At 41.3% G+C, this 23673-nt stretch overlaps 1 protein-coding gene across 2 annotated transcripts in view; it reads left to right on the top strand.

The window, feature by feature from the left end:
- XPO4 (exportin 4) overlaps window positions 1-23673 on the top strand; it is a 157693-nt gene that overhangs the window by 81997 nt on the left and 52023 nt on the right. For both annotated transcript variants that reach the window (XM_068266960.1, XM_068266961.1), the window contains exons 6-7: window positions 3211-3364; window positions 15566-15678. In XM_068266960.1, the coding sequence (XP_068123061.1) occupies window positions 3211-3364; window positions 15566-15678 (267 nt within the window). The remainder of the gene's footprint in view (window positions 1-3210; window positions 3365-15565; window positions 15679-23673) is intronic.

Below are 23673 nucleotides of genomic sequence, written 5' to 3' on the forward strand. Positions count from 1 at the left end.
CACCAATGGTACAATTTTTCATAAACAATTGACTGTCCGATCCTTGTCATTAATCGGAAACAACAGTTTGGGCCTAGTAATAAAGGGGAAAATAAGCAATCCGAACAGACCGAAAGACTCTTTCAGAAATTCGGATCTATGGAACGATCGATAGAATTATTGTTCAATGTCAATTGGCACCATTAACTGTACCCAGTCCGATTGATTGTATGGTCGATTGTACCATTAATGGGAACCTTTACTGTTTCCAAAGTTGCTTTAGATCACATCACTGGGAGTGTCCTTGATTACCTTTTACCATTCTTTATGCAGCTCTGACATCCCAGGTATTTGGGCATTTTAGGGTGGTTGAAGGGGATATAAAGCTGGTTCAGGCTCAGCTCTCTGTTTAAAGGTGCGTACACACCTTTGGCTGAAGTGGTCTGTTGGGGATCGGGATCCGATCCCCTTGGGGGACATCGCCCGGCCAGGGCTGTGGAATTGGAGTCGGAGCAATTTTGGGCACATGGAGTCAGTCGGTGGTTTCATAAACTGAGGAGTCGGACGACTCCACAGCCCTGGGCACAGACGTGAGTCAGCTGTACTGCTGACTGGCGAGTCCTGTTGCTATGCAGGGTGGGAGGATTTGGGGGACCATGCATGGAGGGGTGTCATCAGTTGCCTCAGCCGACTTTAGTCAATCATGTGTATGTAGCTTAAAGGGCAAATGAAGAGAAAGGAATATGGAGGCTGCCATATTTATTTCCTTTGAAGCAATACTAGTTGCCTGGCAGCCCTGCTGATCCTCTTCCTCCAATACTTTCAGCCATTGACCCTGAACAAGCATGCAGCAGATCAGATGTTTCTGACATTGTCAGATCTGACAAGATTAGCTGCATACTTGTTTCAGGTGTTATTCAGACACTGCTGATGCCAAAAAGATCAGTAAGGCTGCTGGGCAACTGGTACTGTTTAAAAGGAAATAAATATGGCAGCCTCCATATCCCCCTCACTTCAGCTGTCCTTCAAGCAGAATACAGGGTGGTAGGGGGAGCCAAATCGCTCTGATACATTGAGATTGCTGTACAACCTCTAGATCCTCACCCAAGCAAGTTTACAAATCCTTACACTGAAAAGCAAGTCTGTATTGTGGCGGTCTTTTTTCATGTATTTCTGAAGTTGAGTTGGTTGGAGAAGTTGGAGAACGTTTTGTTTGTCTTATCTACTGGTAACGCATGGATGCTGAGTACTGTGATATTGACAGGTTCCCTTTACACTCCTGGTCATGTTCCTCCTACATTCATGCTGCTAGTGCATCTTTGTCTTATGGTTGTCATTGATCAGCCTTACAGAATTCTTTTCCATTGTGCCAGCCAGGAGATTGGCACACAAGATGAAAGGTATGGTAGTTGAATCCTTTGTTTTGAAGGAGTAACTTCTGAGAAATAAATCCGTCTGCTCAGTACTCTTGTTTCTGTCCTGCGACACTCGATCCCAGTGTTGTCGTGCTGCTATTTTCACTGGTGTGGTACTACTTCCCTACACACACGGGGCCAACACATTCTGCATAACAATGACCGCCTTGAAATAACTTTGGCTGTCAGCCAAGACTATCTCTCAAGCTATTTTTCCGGTTGCAGATGGCCAGCTTGTCTCGGATGCATTGTTCTGCTCTCCAAGTGCTTCACACCATAAAGTTATCCTTAGAGAACAAGGCAGCGTTGTGTCTGGAGGAACGTCAAGAATACCACACTTATTAAGGGGTTAGAGGACTATGTACCTAGGGGCCAGAGGTTAGGTTATACCCAATTAGTAATCCAAGGAAAGGCCGATGTGTGTGTAAATTTGTCTGAAGGTCCGTTTTGCCCATTAATCCTAAAGTGAGGAATGAACAGAACACACATTATAAAGTGGTAAAGGGGGTTGTTTTTCAAGTTTCTGTAGATCCAGAGATCACCAAGCATCATCTGTGGGGATGTCACAGTTGAACAACAAACTTGGGCGAATGAAATATGTGCTGTGAAGAGGTTTTCCCGTACGGTTTTGATGAGGAGAAATGTTGCAAATGTACATAGTGGAAACAGGCCTTTAAAGCCGTGTGCACAAGCTTGATGAAACCATTAGATCAATTTGTCCAAACGCTGGCCAAGGGCATAATTCTCCCCAGTCACAAGTGATGTTTATGTTGCTAGCATCACTCCCACAGGATTCTATGTACCTCTTATAAGCTCGGTTCACCCATAAAAAGGTGTCCTGTCAGTTTTTGACAGTTGGCATCAGTTTTGTATATGTTTCTATGGCTTTGTTCACACATAAAAGGTGTACAGGATAAAAGGATCTGGTCCAGTCCGGTCAGTTTTGTATCCGTTTTCTAAGCGTTTACACATTTCAGGTCCAGTCAGGTAAAATTGATGCAAAACTGACAGGACTGGACCGGAAATGTACAGATTTATGTGTGAACCAAGCCTTATGCTGGGTATACACCAAACGTTTTTCCGCTCGATAGATGGATTCGATAGATAATTTCCGACATGTCCAATATTCCTTCCGTTCGTTTTTTTGGCTCGATTTCTCAAAGTAGCGAATGGGAAAAAGATAAGAGAATCGAACAGTTGAAAAATCAAGCAGAAAAACGTATCATGTGTACCCAGCATTACAGTTTTTATAATTGACCCTTATTTCACCACTTCCTTGTCAAGGTCTCCGAGGTGTCAGCGAATCATGTTTGGGTTCAGTAATTACTAGATTGAGCAGCAGAGCACATATTGGAGTTGCAGATTTCTTCTCTGGACAGCGGTGTATTTAGAAACTCATTAGACGATTTGCCTGACTTGGCTATTTGGAAGTGGCTATGATGCTGTGTTTCCTATCATTGAACAGTAGCTTCATTGCATCTCTTTTTCTCCATGTTGACAAAGAAGCTGATTTAAAACCTTGTGTGCAGTTACAGAAATACCCAAAATGCTTTAAAAATAAACAAGCAGAATCCTTTCAGTCCAGTTTGGCTCTTGAATGACCTGTATCATTATTTTCCTTCTCTTCCACCTTCCCATTATAATACGGGTGGGTTAGACTACAGCCTCATGCATATCCCTTCATGGTAGTGTGACATTTGATCCAGTTTCTGGTTTAAAGCCTCAGAGGATGATGGGTAGCCGGAGATCCCTGGGGAGCCTCCAATGTGTCAGTATGACGGCTCATGACAGAGAAACAATCTTCCCTCTCTTTCAGGAAGAAGATCTTCGCAGAATCTTCATGTTAACGATAGAAGTTCTACAAGAATTCAGCCGGCGGGAGAACCTCAATGCCCAGATGTCCTCTGTGTTCCAGCGCTACCTTGCACTAGCCAATCAAGTTTTAAGCTGGAATTTCCTTCCTCCAAATTATATCCTTTTTGCTTGATAACTTCATGGGAGCCAGCGTGGGTAATATGATTGTCTACGGCTTGTTTAGAAGGAAGAAACATGCTTGTTTGCCTTAGAAGGGGGTTAGGCAACTACCTGGATGCAGCATGTAACCATTTTCTGAAAGATGGTGGGTCATTAGGTTTTTTTTTTTTTTTCAATATTGGTTTGATTATTGAGATTCTGAAGCTTAATCAGTGGTACTTCAACAAATCAGTTGCTGTTATTTAATCATTTCAATAGGGTACATTTCTGTTGCATCCTATCTTATTTTTGCTAACTCCACTTGAAAAGAAGCCAAAGTAGAAATTGGAGAGTTACGGTATATGTTAGTAGTGATATAGAACGGACTTAGGGACAGAATACAGCCCCCCTTCCCACGTACAAGCAGGTTCCTGTTTCGAGAGGTTGTTTTGTAAGTTAAGTTTAGCGTAACGTGGGGTTTACTTAACTCTGTATTCAGACATACAGTATAAACTGGTTTTGTAGTTTTCAACAAGCTTTCAATCTGTTTTTATCTACTTACAACAGTTTATACAATACTGTAACGTAACCATATGTAATAACAAAAACCATAGTATATATCTTGTACATGAAGACCAATTTGTATGTATCAAATGTAACTGAAGTAGTTAGGAAGTAGGGTATTTTCTGTAATGTGATTAATTACAGAATAAAAAGACAATGGTTCTGGTTAGTTGATGGAGAACGGATTTGTAATTTTAATTTATACCATTTGAAAAAGTCTCTTTTCATTGAATCATGCTATTTGAATGGGTCTAGAAGAGAAGTAGGAAATAGATCAAAATACCAGGGCTGTGGAGTTGGAGCAATTTTGGGTACCTGGAGTCGGTGGTTTCAATAAACTGAGGAGTCGGAAGATTTTTGAACCAAATCCACAGCCTTTGTAAAAATTAGGGCTGGTTCACACGGGCGTCTGCTGAGCTTTTGCTTGGCATTGCGTTCAAACGCCAGCGTTTAAAAGCTAGCTTTTGAAGGCTTTTAAAAACCGTTCAAAAGCCAGCTCTAAACGCTCCCATTCACTTGCATGGGATGGCAGTAGATCCCAAAAAACACTGCGTTAAATACCACAAAAACGCCCGTCTGAACCAGCCCTTAGACTGAAGTCGAGGAGTCTGTCGGAACATTTTTGGGTACCTGGAGTCTGAGTCGGATGATTTTTGTACCGACTCCACAGCCCTGCAGAAAAGTATTGCTATTGAATTGGCTAAACTCTTCAAGGAATAAATTGCTTAGTAACACAGCAAGGAGTGTAAAACCGTTTCCAAAAAATGTATGTAAAGTCTGTTAGTACAGTTGTTTAAAATGTGCCTTTAATAGGCGAAACAAAATGTATACATTGCTTCAAAACTGTAGGTAGGTTTGAACATGGGCAGCATTTTTTTATGCTGGTGTGATGATGGTATTTGAATGGCACATTTATTTTTAGCATATTGTATCCACATTTTTTCTAAATAAGTTTTTGTCCTCAGAATAGAGTATAATACTACTGTATAACTTAATTTGTAGTCACCAACCCCAAATTTAATGACCTGTCAAATTGATTCCATGAGCAAAGGGAGAATGAAAAATCATGTACAATTAATACAAGAGCTGACAATAGTTACATGTATTAACACTCAAATGCACCTGTTTAAACAAATTACAGCTCATGTAAAATTATCATTATTTTGTAGTGTGCTAAAATACATATCAAAATGATATGCATATAAAATGATAGATGAATGTCAGTTTGCGTAATAGCTCAGCTGTATGTCGCAATAGTAATTAGGGAAGGTCAATATTGCAAATAATTTTGCTGTTGCAGGATTATGTATGAAAATGTATGCACCCTAAGGGCTCGTTTCCACTATTGTGGTGCAGAATCGCCTGGATTCCACCGCTGTTGAAATTCCATGAATTAGCATGCGGATGCGAATTTTTGCGCGTTTTTTGCCGCGAATTCGCATGCGAATTCGCATAGGTGAGGGTATATGCGAAATTAACCATGTCACTGCCTGTTTGAATTACATTGGTACCTATGCGAATTCGCATGCGAATTCGCATGAAAATTCGCATACCATAGCCGCATGCGAATTTCCTATTAAATACATTAGCGGCGATTTGCATGCATTCCACTCGCAGGCGAATTCGTTGGCTCTTTTGTGCGTTTTTTTACCGCTGAAAAAAACGCACCTCAACAACGCTACAGTGGAAACAGGCCCATCCACTTGCATTACATGTGCGAATCTGCATGCGTTGGACGCATGCAGATTCGCGATAGTGGAAACGAGCCCTAAAAAATGACTACTCATCTCCTGCAAAGCTTGAATTTGGTCCATTTTCAAGGCTGCATAAACTTGCAACAACACGATTATTTTTCATCTCATTGACCATCCCTATTAGGCCCGGTTCACATTAGCGGTGGCTATCCGGAATAGCCGTGCCGGAGCCGCACCGCATGCTGGCCGGACGAAACGGACGCACGGCATAGCAATGTAAAGTCTATGCCACGGTTCACATGCGTCCGTTTCGTCCGGACCGGATCCGGACTCCGGTGTCCGTTCCAACATGCGCTATTTTTGGGTCCGGCTCCTCCGGCAGCCGTATCCGGGGCGGAGCCGGACTGCACCATCCGGCCAATGGAAACCAATGAGAACCGGAGAGCGCACAACACACTGGCAAAAAATCCGGATGTTCTACCCCACTTCCTATGAGGATTGTTGCGGCGATATTGGATCGGGGACACATGGGCAAGCATTTTGGAGTGGAGCAGCACGAGCTGGAGATGTTGGCAGCATGTTGGAGGTGGAGGTGAGTGCTAAACAGCAGAGGGCCTGATTCCACAGGTCCCCCTTCTGCTGACCTCCCAGACCCCAACATTTTTTTTTTTTTTTACGATACTTTTGCCAAACGGATCCGGATCGCATCCGGATGAACACCTGATGCAACCTGACCGGATCCGGATCGGATCCGGATCAGAACCGTACGGTTCCGATCCGGATCCGGTCCGGATCCGGTCAGGCCATCCGGTCCGTTTGGCTGACAACCGCAAGTGTGAACGGGGCCTTAGTGACACAATTATACATCAGGCTTTATTCTTACAGCTGAGATGTTTTTATCATATATAAAAGACTCCTGTGTACACCAGATAGTCACAATCAGATATGTAGAAATACAGCAATGACTTTATTGCAGCAGCATAAGTAACTTATTTTTTGATTGGTTTATTATTTCTTTTTGCGGATTAAGCTCTTCTGTTACTGTAAATATGTTTATGATTTTTAATATCTAAAATAGAAAATTTTATCATATCTTTACTTTTACTTACAGTTGAAATTTATTTGGAGTCGGTGCATTTTTGTCTGACTCCAGGTATTAAAAAATTGCTCTGACGCTTCGACTCCAACTCCACAGCCGTACTCTTCAACAACCGACAGCTCCCTGCTCCTCTCCCCTGTTACCTAAGGTGGAGTTTTTCAGACAGATGGAGTGGCCAGTCAATTATAGTCACTGAGATTAGTTGTATGAATAGTTTATTTTCCTATTTTTTTTTTTTTATTTTTTTTTACCAAACATTTCTGTGCATAGTGATGTTGAAAAAAATGCATATAAATCCAAGCCAGAGACCTCATTTCAGGAATCGATTGTCTGTTTTTCTAAAGCATTCACCACAGACTGCAAACAAGAGAATGCAGTTTTCAAAAATTATAAAAGCTGATGTAATTTATAAAGCTAAATTGCAGACCATTAGAGAAGAACATATTATTAACTGAGCTAAACAGGTGACCTTCCCCCTCCCCTACAAGAGTCTGCAGCCTCCATGCACTCCGGCATTTGCTCTCCCTTGGGCTAATCTTTAGTGAGGCAGGCCTGTGGTAGTGATGTCAGTCTTGCCTGTTATGATGTGGACTATAGGACTTGGAGGGAGTGGTAGAAAGTATAAGATAATGGAAAGAGAATATTTTTGCCTATTTATTTTTATTACACTTAAGGGGGGCATACACTATACATTTTTGACCAATTAGATATTCAATTAGACTTAAATGTCTAATTGGGCAAAAATGCTGTTTTCAATGGGCACCATGAATAAAGGACAACTGAAGTAAGAAGAATATGGAGGCTGCCATATTGAGTTCTTTTAAACAATACCAGTTGCCTGGTAGCCCAGCTTGATCAATTTGGCTGTAGTGGTGGCTGAATCGCACACCTGTAACAAGCATGCAGCTAATCTTGTCAGATCTGACAATGTCAGAAAAACCTGATCTGCTGCATGCTTGTTCAGGGTCTATGGCTGAAGTATTAGAGGCAGAGGATCAGCAGGACAGCCAGGCAACTAGTACTGCTTAAAAGGAAATAAATATGGCAGCCTCCATATCCCTCTCGCTACAGTAGTCCTTAACTACTTAAAGACCGCCCCACGCCAATGGGCGTGGTCGCGGCGGCAGCTCCAGGACCGCCTAACGCCAATTGGCGTCAAGTCCTGGGGCTGGTATTTGCAGGAGATCGCGCGCAGGCTGCGCACACATCTCCTGCCTGAGGGGCTGAACTCCACCTCGACTTCAGTCTCCGAGCAGCGATTGCCACTCGGGAGACTGTTAGACGGCGAAACCGCCGTCTTTACACATTATACAGCCCTGCGATCAGCAGCAGCGCTGTACTGGGGACAGCAGTGTGACACGGCTGTCCCCCTGGGGGACTCAGAAGCGATCCGCTGTGATAGGCTGTGCTGTGTTGTGTGGCCCTGCAGCTTGGCCTTAAAGCTGCAGTGGCCATTTTCACAATAAATGGCCTGATCTTTAGGGGGGTTAATCACTGTGGTCCTCAAGTGGTTAAACCCATGAAGGCAATGGTGTTTCTTAGCTATGTTGATCGGTGGTGCGGTTGTATAGTGTATGGCCAGCTTTACTTTCTCTCCTTTTCTTAGTAGGTCATATTATTGTTTACAAAACACCAACATATTATGCAGCACTGCACAATAGATACACGGGGTTGGCATAAAAGTCGGACATATGAGTTCAGATCGATGAACAAGATCATGTGATGAATGTCTTTGGTAACAATAGTTCGTCTATGCTAGTCTGTGAGAGGGGTTCCTAGCAAAGGGGTGCATTAGCAACCAGTCTAAAGGATAGGGGTAGAAACACAAGAAGTGTGTCCGTTGAGAGGGTGCTCAGTAGAATGAGGTTATGCCAATCATTTTTGCTAGGTGTATGGGAAAATCCACAGCAGCACAGTATAAAATACTAGCAGAGAACTAATCCTTTCTCAGTTCACCAATGTTAAAATCTTGACCACTGCTTTAAGAAGAATAAATAATGTTTAAAAGCTATTGAAAGTTTAGTATTTTAGTGCTGCGTTGATTCAACCAATTTTCTTGCCCAAAAATCCTGAACTCTTTCTCCTTGTTGAAGGTAAAAGAAAGTAGCTCTAGTATGAGCCTGAGTTTATTATGAAACCATTTACAGAACAGTAGAAAGCTTTTGTTGCTTTTCATGGAGAAGTCTTGGTTAGGCTCTTCTCCCACTAGGTGCTGTGCCATCCATTCTGACAGACCCCATATAGGATGCTACAAGCAAGATAACAAAGTGTATTGTCTTTCATGTTACCGTTCCCATTGGTTCAAGAGTTGCAGATAAAAAAGGTCATATATGTATATTAGTTCTGGGAGACACTAAAAGATTGTACAAAAGACTGCAATTCAGCCGACACAAAAACATTTAACCTACTTTTACAAGTTTTAACCACTTCCGGACCACTAGCTTACAATTCAGCACTCTGCAGCTTTAACAATTCGTTTAACGGTTCACCCATGTGACCAGGGTCATTAGGGAGCCTTGCCCAAAGACTCCTATCTGTTTTACACACTGGTTGAGCCGGCATTTGAACCCTGGTCAAAGGCTCAAGTCCTACATCAAAGGCGACAGCCATAACTGCAAAAATTCCCAGCAAGTATTACAGATAAAGCAGATGGTGTGGGAAGGAACGGCTTAGTAGTACTCTCATTGGTCCATGCCATGCTCACCCTCTTATCTCGGGCCTATTTTATTGTGTGATTGTCCCCAACACAGTGTACTATATTTGGGTACCGGGACATTGATACAAATGTGATGTCTCCTGTGTAGTAGATTAATACACAGGTTGATTAATCTATAGCTGGATGTCAAACCGCTTCCAGTGATGTGCTGAGGCAACTGTGAAGGCTTATAACCTCATCCTATCTGAGTAGGCTTCCATAGGACCTGCAGTGTTCTAGTGGTATCATTACAGGATCTCCTAGCATAGGCCAGAAATGGATGTCACATGCTTATAAGATGTGACTTTCATACCTCCCATTATAAATAAGTCCGGGTATTGTATTACTTTTGTCTCTGCAAAGCCCTTCTGATATTATTGTGTTTCAACATCCTCTGGAGTCCTTTTGGCAGAGCTCATTGTAGTTGAGCAGAGGACAATGCTCTGGAGGAATGTGGCAGCCAACGAAACGCTCCTTTTAAAGAGAAGTCTGCTCAGATCACATGAGCAGGGCAATGTTACAGGAGTTGTGTCCTCATTAACACAGAGCATCTCGCCCACCCCTATTCTCCACCAAAGTTTACATCCCACTAGAATAAGGGAAGTTTATACAAGTTCATATCTGCACACTGGATCCAGTAACTGTGTCTTCTGTTACATGGTTTCCTGTGATCCAGATTAGTTCATCGCAGGTGCAGAAAACCATTTGGTGGGTATTTGTTCAGCAATACCCACTGTGCAGGGGAGAACGGCTGTAAGGACCTGCATCCACTTTCACTCAGCCGTGTTAGTGTAGGTTAGTACAAACATTTATAATAGTTACCTGATAGACCTTAGTTGGCACGTCAGCTGATTTTTGGCACTGCGTCAATCATTTGGGCGCTGTCGACGGAATTTAGGGCGCTCAGTGACTAATTTGGGGGAAGGGCAATAGCTGGGGCTAAAATTGGTAAAGAAAAACAGGTATTTCCACCAGCAATAGCCAATGCCCAAATTACATTTCCCCCCCGAGTTCCTACAACTCGGAGAGTGAATAATAATTTAAAGAGGAACTGTCAGCCATACTATCTCAGTAAAAAAAACAAAAAAACAAATAAGATAAATACTAGCTCTACTTACATAACATATGTATTGCACTGTCCACGTTATGATTCCTGTGAATTTTATAAAGGAAAAGTAGAGAATCCTATTCTAGACAGTTTCCATATTTACTGTGGCTATTTTGAAGCCAGTCGTGATGCAATATCCGCCCTTAGGGTGCGTACAGACATGCGACTATAGTCGTTTAAAACGATCGTTACTGATGGCATTGCCCGACGATCGTTCGTAAAAAGTGCACGAACGATCATTAAAACGACCGACCAACGAGATATGTCGTTGGTAAAGAACGATCCATTCTGCCAGATCTTTTCCAACGACCATCGTTCGAAAAGTAATGTCTGTACAACGATCGGTCGTTGATCGTTCGTTCTCAAAGCTTTGCACATGCTCAAACAGTTCTTTTTGACACTTGTGTTTGAAATCAGTTTATACATCATGTTGCGCACGCAACACTCGTTCCAAGAGCGTTCATACACGAACGATGTTCAAAGTAGCCTTTCTTCAAACTATCATCGGCCGATACCTCCTTTAACATCGTTAGTCGTTCAGAACGAACGATCGTTATCGTATGTCTGTACGTACCCTTAGTCTACTCTGCCTGATTTGCCCGCCCTTCACTATAGAAAGTGCATTGTTTCAGCCTGAGAAATTTTGGCCAATCAGAGAGGAACAGAGGTGTGGAAGGGGAAAACAGGAGGGAAAGAGGCTTCAGCCAATCAGGCTGCATTAGTCAAGTCTGAGGGGAAGTAGGGAAGCAAAAAAAAGACAACCCAGCATGCCCTGCAACTTCTCTTTGGTGTACCAAATTTTATGTGTACCAAATAAGTCATGTAAACGGGGGAATAATTTATCAACAAGAAAAGTAATAGTGATTTAAACTTTTGGATTGCCTGATCAGCATCCTTATTACTTGTTTACCAGATAAAAATAAAGAATTGATTTTTGATTTTATGCCCGACAGTTACTCTTTAACAGGAGTTTCAGCGGAAGCAGGGTGAGCAGTGATTTGGCTTCACATTGCACCTTCTCTTCCACTGTGGGCTGGTTGACATGGAGTTTCAGGACCAGTTCACTGTGGTCAGTTGCATTGCAGAATAATTTGCCAACTCACTACCTATAATATTTGATGGGCCTGTTCACAGGACTGCATTGTAACAAATTGCATTATTCTAAATCACTGCAGGCAGGCTTTGTATTCAAGTCTATTTCCAGTCTCCATTGCAGTTCACACTCGTGAGAACACACTATAACACGTGCATTATGCAGCTGACCACTGTTGCATAAATAAACGTACCAGCCTTTTTGTTGTCTTCTCCTAGCCCCCTCTGTGACATTTTTTTTTCTCGCTCCCGCTGCTTTCTTGGTGATAAAATCACTGTTTTATTGTTTTTGTAAACAATGAAGATGGCTGCCAAACAGGAAATAGATTATCAGAGCCGGTGCCTGTTTGCAATGGCTCCTCTCAAGCCTGAATTGACTGCTGGATTGTTACTCCCAGTGTTAGCTGCTTGTCTGAGCTTTGCATTGATCGCTCTGCACTCACAGCTGTTCACAAGGTCACAGCTCCGTGATCCTCAGACAGGCTGGCTGTGAGCAGAGTCCTTGCCTGTGGCAAGTACACAGAGCCTGCAGGGGGTGTGTATAACTTTTCCCTATCACAGCAGAGGCAGCACATTCCTCCCTGGGTCAACAAGGCTTGACAAAGAAAAGATTAGATATATTACAGAGACAGTGCAACTAGAAAAGGCTGCAGTAATCCAGACCATATTAGAACAGGTATAGGAACTTATAGGATAGAAGAAATAAGGCTTAAAACTTTGTTACAGAGTCTCTTTAAAATTGTTATATTGCATATTGTGTGAACATAGCCCAGGTATAAATCATTTCTTGCTTTGAAAAATCCTTGTGTGTTCAATTTAAGAAGGAACGTTCAGGCGGGTCCATAAATATTGGGACAACACAATTCTTAACATTTTTATCTCTATAAATTTGTACTGGAAGTGAAACCAACACGATGTGCTTTAATTTAGACTGTCAGCTTTAATTTGAGGGTATTTTCATCCAAATCAAGTGAACAGTGTAGGAACAGTTTGCACATGTGCCTATCATTTGTTAAGGGACCAAAAGTAACGGGACAGAATAATCCTATCATAAATCAAACTTTCACTTTTTTAAATACCGTACTTGGTTGCAAATACTTTGCAGTCAACTACAGCCTGAAGTCAGGAACACATAGACATCACCAGATGCTGGGTTTCATCCCTGGTGATGCTCTGCTAGGCCTCTACTGCAACTGTCTCAAGTTCCTGCTTGTTCTTGGTGCAGTTTCCCTTCAGTTTTATCTTTAGCAAGTGAAATGCATGCTCAATCGAAATCAGGTCAGGTGATTGACTTGGCCATTGCATAACATTCCACTTCTTTCCCTTCAAAAACTTTGGTTGGTCATAATGGCTCCATGTGTCATTACCCTAACAGTGGTAGTCCTTCATCAGAGGGTAAGATCCTTTTGGCTGCTGCCACTTGGGGACATTATGACTGTTATACTCTGATGCTGCAGCTTATTCTGTGCTGCTTATCCAATAGGCTTCTGTACATGTGCGTGGGATTCTTGCTGTATAGTGGCTATGTATTCAATCGTGTGCAATCTTGTCCCTGACTATTGTGTAACCCTGTGTCTGATAGGAGCTGAACTGTATTTGTTCCATATATGAGCTTGTGTATTGCTTGACATTTTTCCAATACAAAATCACTTTGCATTCATTCTACTGCTGGTGTGCCAGTCATTTACTTTCTTTGAGAACCTCATGAGGATTACCTGCAAATCATATTGCCGGTTTCCCTCGTGTGATGGATGATGGTTGGGGAGCATTTCTCAGGTGAAAGCCTGAGTGATGCTCTCATATCCCGGGTGATGGGGAGTGAGGATTTACACTACTGTACTGGCTTTCACCACGGCACTGCTGACTCGCTCCCCCAATTAGCCACATCGTTGTACTGCATCGAACAGTGCAACAATGTGGCCAATTTTCAATCGATTCTCTGCTGGAATGTATTAAAAATTGATTCTAAATTGATTCCTTTTTGAAAGGATTCAATTGTTTTGGAACATTGGGTGGAAATCTGTCTGTAGGTTGTGGAAAACCTCACAAATCTTAATTTTTGCAGCACAAATGGGCACAAACCTAGCACTAACCAAACACGATGGCATTTTTATTTGAGCTGATTGTAGGTGGGCCATAGCCAGAATACAGAATACATTTGATCCGATTTAATGCGAAGTCCGAAGAGTCTTAAAGGGGTACTGTGGAGGGTTAAAAAAAAAACTGGCACTTACCTGGGGCTTCTATTAGCCCCCTGCAGCTGCCAGGTCCCATGTCGTCCTCCTACAATCCTCCGTTCCCTGCCGCCGGTCCTGGTATAATTATTCGTCTGATACAACTGCAGTTGCGCCGGGCGTGGTGGGAAACGATGGATCGGAGGACGGCGCGGGACATGACAGCTGCAGGGGGCGATAGAAGCCCCAGGTAAGTGTCAGTTTTCTGTTTTAAACCCTCTACAGAACCCCTTTAATGGAGTGTCTCTCTTTAAGAGACTCTGAAGTCTCATAAAATTCATGTTTTTATTGTGTGTTTAACATCATAGCCCTGCCTAAAACGCTGCATCCCCACAGCTGTAATCTCACTAAATCCCCCCTCCCTCTCCCACGCAAAATCCATGACTTTCTTGGTCGTGAATTTTGCTGCTGGAGGAGGCAGCTATGAGCCGCAGCTCATCCTCCTTACACGTCAATCAGCCGCATATCTCCGCCTCTCCCCCGCCCCTCTCAGTGAAGGAAGAGAGGGGCGAGGGAGAGGGGGCGATCCGGGCTGATAGTTGCGTGGAGAGGCAGAGCTGCAGATGAAAGCTCTGCCTCTCACGGAAGAGCTGCCCGAATTGCCCCCCGGAGAGTTTGGGGGGATTTAGTTAAATTACAGCCGCGGGTTTGTGGCGTTTTAGGTAGGGCTATGATAAACACATTTTTAAAATAAAGACATGAATTTTATGAGACTTCAGTCTCTCTGAATGAGCTAACTTATTAGTTAGAGGAGCTAAAAAGTTAGATATTAGTTAGATGAGCTAACTTATATCAGCATTGAACTCTCTTCCTCAGTGTCTCCCCCAAAACATTTTGAAAAGAATTACTAACTGTATTTCATATATTAAGATATTTAACAGATGTAAAAATAACTCCAAGGGTCAAAATAGCTTGCTTTGATATTGGCATTAGAAAAAGGTTAGCTACATGATTCTCCTGTTACATCTGACAGAGTAAAATTTGAATGTTTTAAGTACTGTGTAATAGTCACTCAACAGAAGGGCTCTGGTTGCAGATACTGAAGTTTGAAGCTTTTTTTCTTTAATATATAAATAGACCATGTGTACCTTATGTGACCTCCCCCTGCTCATGGTATAGCCACAGGGAATATGTTGCATTAGAGTTTCAGGAGCTCAGTGTTTTTCATCCATTTGTGTGCCCTGGCTGTCATCCCCTTGTTACCAGCACATCTATATATACACAAGTATTGCTCCCTTATCTTCTCTGTTCCTTTATCCAGAGCTTAAAAAGTTGAGCAAACAAAGTTTGCTTTCCATTGAAACCTACACCACTCCGTAATAGATGTCCCCTTTGTTTTCCTGAGTGGAGATTAATGACAAAGTATATAAAAAAATCTGCTTTGCATAAATTGCTGCACCTGTTCTGTGCGCTTGCTGTTTCCCCTCTTGCTGCTGTCACATTAGCCCCTGCTTATCAAAGTGCTGGTGCAGCCGTGGCATGCTGCACCATAATGATCAAACTGTTATCTAGCATTCCTTGAGCATTCTTCTTTTTCGGGGTCTAATACCTTTTATTCCTTGGCCTCATGTAAGAATTATGCAGCATATGTAAAAGGGGGGCTTAAACTTACTTTCCACACTTCTGTAGTTGGATGACGGAGTTTCAGTGATTTTTTTTTTTCTTTCTTTCCTCCTTCCACCCACTTTAAAGGCTTGCAGGAATGTTATTGTTGACCTTGACACCAAATAACTGGGCAGACATTATATAGCTATGTTTGAATCCTCCCAAAATGTGATGCTGAAGCCTACAGAGCTGTGGCGTGAAACCCTTCTTGACAGCAGAGTCATGGAGCTGTTCTTCACAGTAAGTCCTGGATTTCTTTTACTTTATGCATGGCATTTAAGTTCGCAGTCATGGGGACTGAGGGGCACTGACAGACAGTTTTTATCGTAAAGGACTTACAAGCTTCTTCATATTGAGCATATAAACCTTCAACTTTCACATTTTAAGGAAACATATTTTTGTTTCTCTTCCTGCCTTTTTATTTTGGACTAAAAAGAAAAAAAATCTTTAATTTTATGGTAAAATATATTCACATTTGTTTTTTTGTTTTTTATATTTACTATTGCCTTTCATAGTGCTGCTTTTAATGTTACTTTATCCCCATGGGAGATGGTCCAACTTTAAACATTTGTACTACTACAAAATGTATTTAGGAATGAAAGCAAATATTCAAAACTGTGACAGGCTGCAGTTTTAAAAACTGGGAAGATTTTTTTCTTTAATGAACTTTATGAAATACAGTAACTTTTTCGAGGGGGGGTGTAATATGTATATGGATTTTGCTTTAAAGCATCAATAAAATAAAATGAAAAATATTGACAGATCCAAAAGTTTAAAGGACAATGCAGTATTGTAAAAGTATGAAAGTCACTGTATAGTTCCCTTTTAAGTTTTTTTAATTTGGTTTATGAACTTCTGAAACTATAAAAAAAATAAAAAATCTGACACGAGAAGTGTCATTTCAAGGCTGTGATGGGTATAATTGGTTTTTAATCTGTTCTAATTTAATTTCTAATTAGTTTCTAAGTACCTTTTTTTTCTTTCCAACTCAGCCCTGACGTTTAATGATCCTGATTTTAATCTAGCTTCCAAAGAGCTGAAAGAAATAGAATTACAATGAACTGTATTCAAAGAAACCAAAACTGCAAAATGTGTAGCACCAACTGTTCCCATTTTCGCATCAATGCTTTTTAGACATGGATTTGTTGGTCTTGTCTTTTCATTTTTTTATTTTTATTAATGATAGTAAGGTCTTGTATTGCCTTTTTTCTTTAAATGTAATCTTAAATCAGCCATATTCTAATATGTTCAAGAAGTGCCATAGTTTTACCTTACTTTACAGTGATTATATATGAAAAAAAGTTATACATTTAAAAGAACTGGAACATTGGGAGTGCAGTCTTATACATCATTGTCTACTTAATTTATTTTAGGATTGAGAAAATATCTAGTTTACAAATTACGGGTGTGTTATGTATGTACCATTTTTTTTTTTTCAAATTATTCTGACTGTATGACTGTCATTAAATTGTCTTGAACGTGTTTAAAATATAAAATGTAGTGACTTTTAAGATCATTGATAAATACTGTTAAAATAGTTTTCATTGAATTTACTGTCCTATCTCTTGGTTATCAATTTGAATGAAAAGGCAACATCTAAACTTGTGGTTCCATTAAGCTTTTTTTTGCCGTAGCAGCATGATTTAATTTAACCATGTTAAATGTGTGACACAAATGATTACGGTTACTACAATGTAGGTTAGGTCAGCTGCCTCGGGTCAGACAGAAAGTCCTGCATTAGTCACCTTTTTTAAAGTTTGGTGTAGAATAAATGGTAGAATAATGGACCACTAGCTTGAAACATTGTAATATTGCAAATACAAGTAAACACATACAGATAAGAAGTAGGTTTCTTCCAAAGTAAAATGAGCTATAAATTAGTTTTCTCCTATGTTTGTCACTTACAGTAGTTAGTACAAATCTAAAAAAAACAATAGGTTTTTGAGTAGTCCTTCTCTTCATGGGGGATTTGCTGTTTTTCATTTATTCTTTACAAAAGCAATACTTGGAAAAGATCTATACAAATATGCCAGCTTCTCCCCTACCTGTTTGCACACTATGCTGGCAGTAAAACTGAGCAACTGCTGTTCACGAAGTGCTTTTAAAAATAAAGAAAACCCTGAGAATCGCCCATGAGGGGATGGGCTAGTCCAAAACATGTCAGTTCTCAGATTTCTACTACCTACTGTGAGTGGCAGCAATATAGGACAAAAAATTATAGCATATTTTACTCTGGATGAAATGTATTTTCTATTTGTGTTTTAATGTATTTGAACCGTTACAATTTTTTTCCGATCGTGGTGCTTTAAGGACCTCTAGAGTAATTGACTTCCTCATCCAGTCGCTTTCATTTAGTGCGTGTTTTCCCAAAACATATAAGGAATTGACAACACATGTACCGGTATTTGTTCTGTGTAAAGCAATGCAGACCATGTCAGTGCTATTATTGTTGTTATATTTTAGTATTATTGATTTACAATGCAAAAGTATTCAGCCCCCTTGAAGTTTTCCACATTTGGTCACATTACTGCCACAAACATGAATCAACGACCCTAAACATAAAGCCAGGGCAACAATGGAATGGTTTAAAACAAAACATATCTATGTGTTACAATGGCCCAGTCAAAGTCCAGATCTAAAACCAATCAAGAATCTGTGGTAAGATCTGAAAACTGCTGTTCACAAACACTGTCCATCTAATCTGACTGAGCTGGAGCTGTTTTGCAAAGAAGAATGGGCAAGGATTTCAGTCTATAGATGTGCAAAGCTGGTAGAGACATACCCTAAAAGACTGGCAGCTGTAATTGCAGCAAAAGGTGGTTCTACAAGGCATTGACTCAGGGGGCTGAATAATTACGCACACCCCACTTTGCAGTTATTGATTTGTAAAAAAATGTTTGGAATGATGTATGATTTTCATTCCACTTCTCACATGTACACCACTTTGTGTTGGGCTGTCACGTGGAATTCCAATAAAATTGATTCATGTTTGTGGCAGTAATGTGACAAAATGTGGAAAACTTCAAGGGGGCCGAATACTTTTGCAAGCCACTGTAATAATATAAACAATGTTGTACACCAATATACAAGATTGGTGACAAAATACAAAAAGGATACAAAATACAGAATGAAAAATACAGAATTGGTAATGACAGTGATAAAAGTAACATGATAGATAAAATGTATGATGATTTCCAAGACACAAAAGGGGAGAGAGCCCTGCCCTTGTGAGCTTACAATCTAAAGGGAATGAGGGGGGGGGGGGAAACAAGAGGGGGGGTAGTATACAACAAATATATAGAGGCTTTGTGTTTTAGGATACCTAGTAGGAGTGCAATTTGGTCTTAGGACAAAGGGAAGTGTCCTAAGGTAGCGCATATGCTTGTCGGGAACAAATTAGTTTTTAGAGAGCGTTTAAAGGTAACAAACGTTGGCGAGTGACGGATGTGTTGTGGGAGTGTGCAAAATCTTGTAAATGTGAATGTGTGAGGAGGTAATTCTAGAGGAGGGCCACAGAAGACCGTGTGCAGATCTGAGATTGCGATTGGGTTTGTATCTGGAAATTAATGACTATATGTACCGGGGAGAGAGATTGGGAGAGCTTTGAAGGTTAGGGTTAGGAGTTTGGAATAGATCCTCTGGTTAATTGGCAGCCAGTGAAGAGCTTGACAGAGAGGGGCAGCAGAGGAAGACCGAGAAGAAAGATGAATAAGACGAGCAGCTGAGTTCAGTACCGACTGGAGCGGGGCCAGTCTGTTAGAAGGTAGTCCACAAAGTAGTATGTTGCAGTAGTCCAGACAAGATATTATAAGAGCATGTATTAACATTTTGGTTGTGTTTTTGTATTTATATTACACAGAAATCTTCCACAGCATGGCACAGTTATATACTGTATGTTAATAGCTGTCCGTCAAAGAACCTTGTAATGTTATACTACCTGCTATAGTCAATCTAATGTCCCTATCCTAGTCAAAATCATTTTTTTTCAGGGGGAGACAGTTAACTTTTTCCTTATTTATTATTTTATTTTATTTATTTTTTCTTGGGGGGGGGGGGGGGGGGGGATTGGAGGAAACCAGAGTGCCATGTAGGAAAATCTGAAATGGCACTGGAACGTATAAGCTTCATGCCTCTAGTGTCCAGGCTCTAATTTGAACCAGGGATGCAGGTGCTACAAGGCAATATTGCTGTGTAAATATGTATTCATAATTAAACATCAACACAGCTTAGGTTTGTAGCTTCATATAGTTATGATAGTCGATAGGAAATGATCAACCTGCTTGATGAGTAGTTAGTTTTGTACAGGAAAACTTTAATTGATAATTGGACTAAAAAACTTTAAAGAGAACCAGAGACAATAAAATAACATTTATACATATCTGGGGCTTCCTCCAGCCCCATCAGCCTGGTTCGCTCCCACGCCGCCGTCCTCCGCTGCCTCTGTCCGCTGGTACCGGGTCCCGTCATTTCGGCCAGTTGACGCAAGCGCAGTGTGCTCCCTCCGTACTGTGTAGGCACATGCGTACAGAGCCGGAGGGAGCCCCTGGGTATGCGTAAGACTGGCCGCGCCCAGCAGAAGTGACGGGACCCGGTAACGGCGATAGAGGCAGCGGAGGACGGCGGCGTGGTAGCGATCCAAGCTTATGGGACTGGAGGAAGCCACAGGTATGTATAACATCTTGAAGTGACAGTACTTTGATTATTGCTGTTTAAATTCCTTTTTGTGACAGGAGACGAATGGGAATTAATAAACTTTTTTTCTCCTTTTTAAACTGTTGATACATTTTAGTTTTTAAACCTGTTGTTTGAGTCGGCACACTGATTACCTTTACCTTCCTCCCATTTTTCTTCATGCACTGGATTTTCAAGATGTAGGTATTGCTAGTGTCAAAATATTGAGGACAGAGGTGTATTAATGTTTAGTCTGCTGAATTTTTTCTCTTTAAAAAGATACTGTTGTAAACCTCAGTCTGTATTGTTTTGCCAAAAGTACCCAGTGGTTCAGTTGTTCAAGTGACACGTTGCTTAGTGGTTATAAAAAGCATTTAGTGCATCTTGGAGTTTTTCTTAAAGAGAACCTGAACTGAAAATAAAAAGTCAAAATAAACATACACTGGTCATACTTGACTCCCATGTAGTCTGCTCATCAATCTCTTTCTCCTCTCCTTTGTCCCATTTGTCTACTGTGATCGATGGAATTTTCTGTCCTCCATTTTGAAAATGGCCATTACCCCATAACCGCTTCCTGGTCAGCATACTGTTAAACTGTACTTGCCCATTTGAGCCATAGGGAAACATGGACATTACCTTGCACATTCAGTTGCAACTGACAGCTGCTGATCTATAACTGACAGCAACTGGTATATTTCAGTTCTGACAAAATATTGTCAGAACTGGAAGGGATCGTTGTAAGAAGAAAGTGGTGAGCTTCTTAGAGGAACTGATGGCGAGGTAAGTATGTAATATTCATTTGCAGCTACATTATGTGTTTATTTTAAATAATTTTACTTAGTTCAGGTTCCCTTTAAAGAGAACCCGAGGTGGGATTTAATAATGTTAGTAGGGCTGGTTGTGCATACTATCACCAGCCTCTGTTGCCGTATAGTGTGCTGTCCCCGTAACAAAAATCGCAGTGCTAGCGACATACACCTTTACCTTTGTGGTGCCATTCAGCGCCGCTCCCCCACCTTCTCTATATCTCCGCTCCCCGCCCGCGTCCCTTCCCTCCAATCAGCGGTAGGGAAGGGACGTGGGCCGGGAGCGGAGATATAGAGAAACCGCATGCTAACGACAAGGTGTATGTCGCTAGCACTGCAATTTTTGTTACGGAGGACAGCAGAGCGCAGGGGGGGAGGGGGGCTGGGGGCACACTATACGGCAACAGAGGCTGGTGATAGTATGCACAACCAGCCTCTGTACCCTACTAACATTCTTAAATCCCACCTCGGGTTCTCTTTAAGGCTTAGTTTCCATTTGTAGGAATTCCCTCCGTTTCCCCATGCTCAAATTTGGATGCAGATTTACAACCTATTGAAATCAATAGGCTGCTTCTGAATTTTCTTGTGGGGAAAAACATACTGACTAGCATTTTTTGGACATTCATGGCTGTTAAATTCAGATGACTTAGCAAGTTCACACGTTTTTGAAACGGACGCGACATCCTAGCGGCAACATAACAGAAGCCCCAAAAATTCTTAAAGCTCCAGTTTTTTTTAAAGAGGAGCTGTCAGCCATACTAGCTCAGAAAAAACCCCCACATATATAGAACTAGATAAATACTTGCTCTACTTAAATAACATATGGATTGCACTGTACACATTTTGATTTTAGTGATTTTTCTATAGTAAAAAATAAAAAGACCGTCTTATGGTGCCCATACATGAACAATTTTTTAAAAAAATTTTGCAATTAGATAATTTTGTTCGAATATTTCACTAAATCGAATATAAAGATTTTTCGAACATGTCCGATTGGATTTTACTGAAAAAACAGGATAATTGATTCCTCTTGATCGAAAAAAAGGATTCATTTAAACTTTCATTTGATTCGATCATTTTGGTCGAATAAATGGGAAAATTGAACATTTTTATTGTACCGTGTATGGGCACCTTTAGGATTTTCCATTTTGACTGTGTTTATCTTGAAGCCAATCCTGACATAATTTCCTCTCTTAGGGCTCAGCCACACTATAAGCACTTTTCTGATGGCTTTGTGATTAGCGCTTTCGGAGTGCTTTTTAAAACTTACTCCTATTCATTTTCATTAAAATCGCAGCTATTGCGTACGCGGAAAATTGGGGTCGATTTTTATGTGATTCTTACCATGATTTTAATGAAGGTGAATGGAAGCGATTTTTTTTTTTTTTTTTTTTTAAATGCGCTCAGAAAGTGCTAATCAATCACAAGCACTCAGAAAATCGATTATAGTGTGGCTGAGCGCTTAGGGCTCGTTCACACTGAGCGTTAACTGATTTTTTTTAAGTGCTGGTGATTTTTGCAAATCGCCCTAAAAGTGCTTGTGTAACGATTTCCTATGACCGTGTTCACATGTAAGTGTTTCGATTTTCTTGAAAAAGCAAACGCGCTGCCTGTACCATTTTCTGAGCGGTTTGGCTCAATGGAAGGTATAGGGAAATCGCAAAGCTCTTGAAAAAGCGCTTTATATAGCGTTTTCCCAAGTGCTTTTGTGAATAAACTAGGCACCTTAGCCAGTTTAATAACAGTCTAGGGCCGTCACTGCCGCCACCTATCAGCACGCATGTGCGCGCTCCCGGCCGCCCTGCCTGTCCTGCTCCTGTCCAACGGCTGTCCCTGCGGCACATTCTCAGTTACACACACACACACACACACACACACACACGAGTTTTATTAGGTAGGATACATTGTATTTATTCATTTCCGGGTTAAAGAGTTCACTTCCTGACGTCAGTCAGGAAGTAAAAAAAAAATCATCGCTGAACAAAATCGCATCGCTCCAGTGTGCACACACATAGGATAACATTAGCAAGAGCTTTTAAAATCTCAAAGCGCTCAGAAAAGCTCTTCTGGTGTACACCAGCCCTTACTCTGTCTATACCTGACAGTTGCACTTAAAATATATGTACATGTATTACCTATCTCAGAGCTTTGCAAGCTTTAATCACACGCACGCACGTACGTTGTTGTCACCAGATTTGCTGTGTATGTCAGGGTCAATAGTGGGGAAAAATACCATGTACCTTTTTGAGTTTTTTTGTTTTTGTTTTGTTTTTTGCAGGAAAAATTGCATTTTTAACCCTGTGCAGTATTGGATTGCAACAGCTTTGTGCTCATTAATTTTGCCATGTTAAAATCTACAAAAGTTTATTTTCCCCTGAATCAATTGGTGAATCTTTTTAAAAGGACTCCGAGCACCTGTCATGGGCATGCCTTTAAGCCAGATGACTTCCAACAAAGTCATGCTATGACCCCTCCGCAGGAGCCTCTTGCAATGGCCATGCGTGTCACTTCATCTTCCTGCTTCATTCAGTGATGCACTTCTCTAACAGAGAAGACAGGGGTGACCCGGAAGTTATAACATAGCCAAGATGGGAGCCACAATTTTTAAATTGAAATCGAACAAAATGTGTACTATTGCGTGTAGAACGGCGATTCAGGCATCAAATGAGTCCCTCACTGTCCTCCCGCGATCAGCCCTGGTAAATGGCTCAGTCACGTCAGTCTGGGTCTGCTGCACATGCGCAGAAGACACAGATTG

The sequence above is a fragment of the Hyperolius riggenbachi genome, chromosome 2, assembly GCF_040937935.1.
Source record: "Hyperolius riggenbachi isolate aHypRig1 chromosome 2, aHypRig1.pri, whole genome shotgun sequence".
Classification (NCBI taxonomy): Eukaryota; Metazoa; Chordata; class Amphibia; order Anura; family Hyperoliidae; genus Hyperolius; species Hyperolius riggenbachi.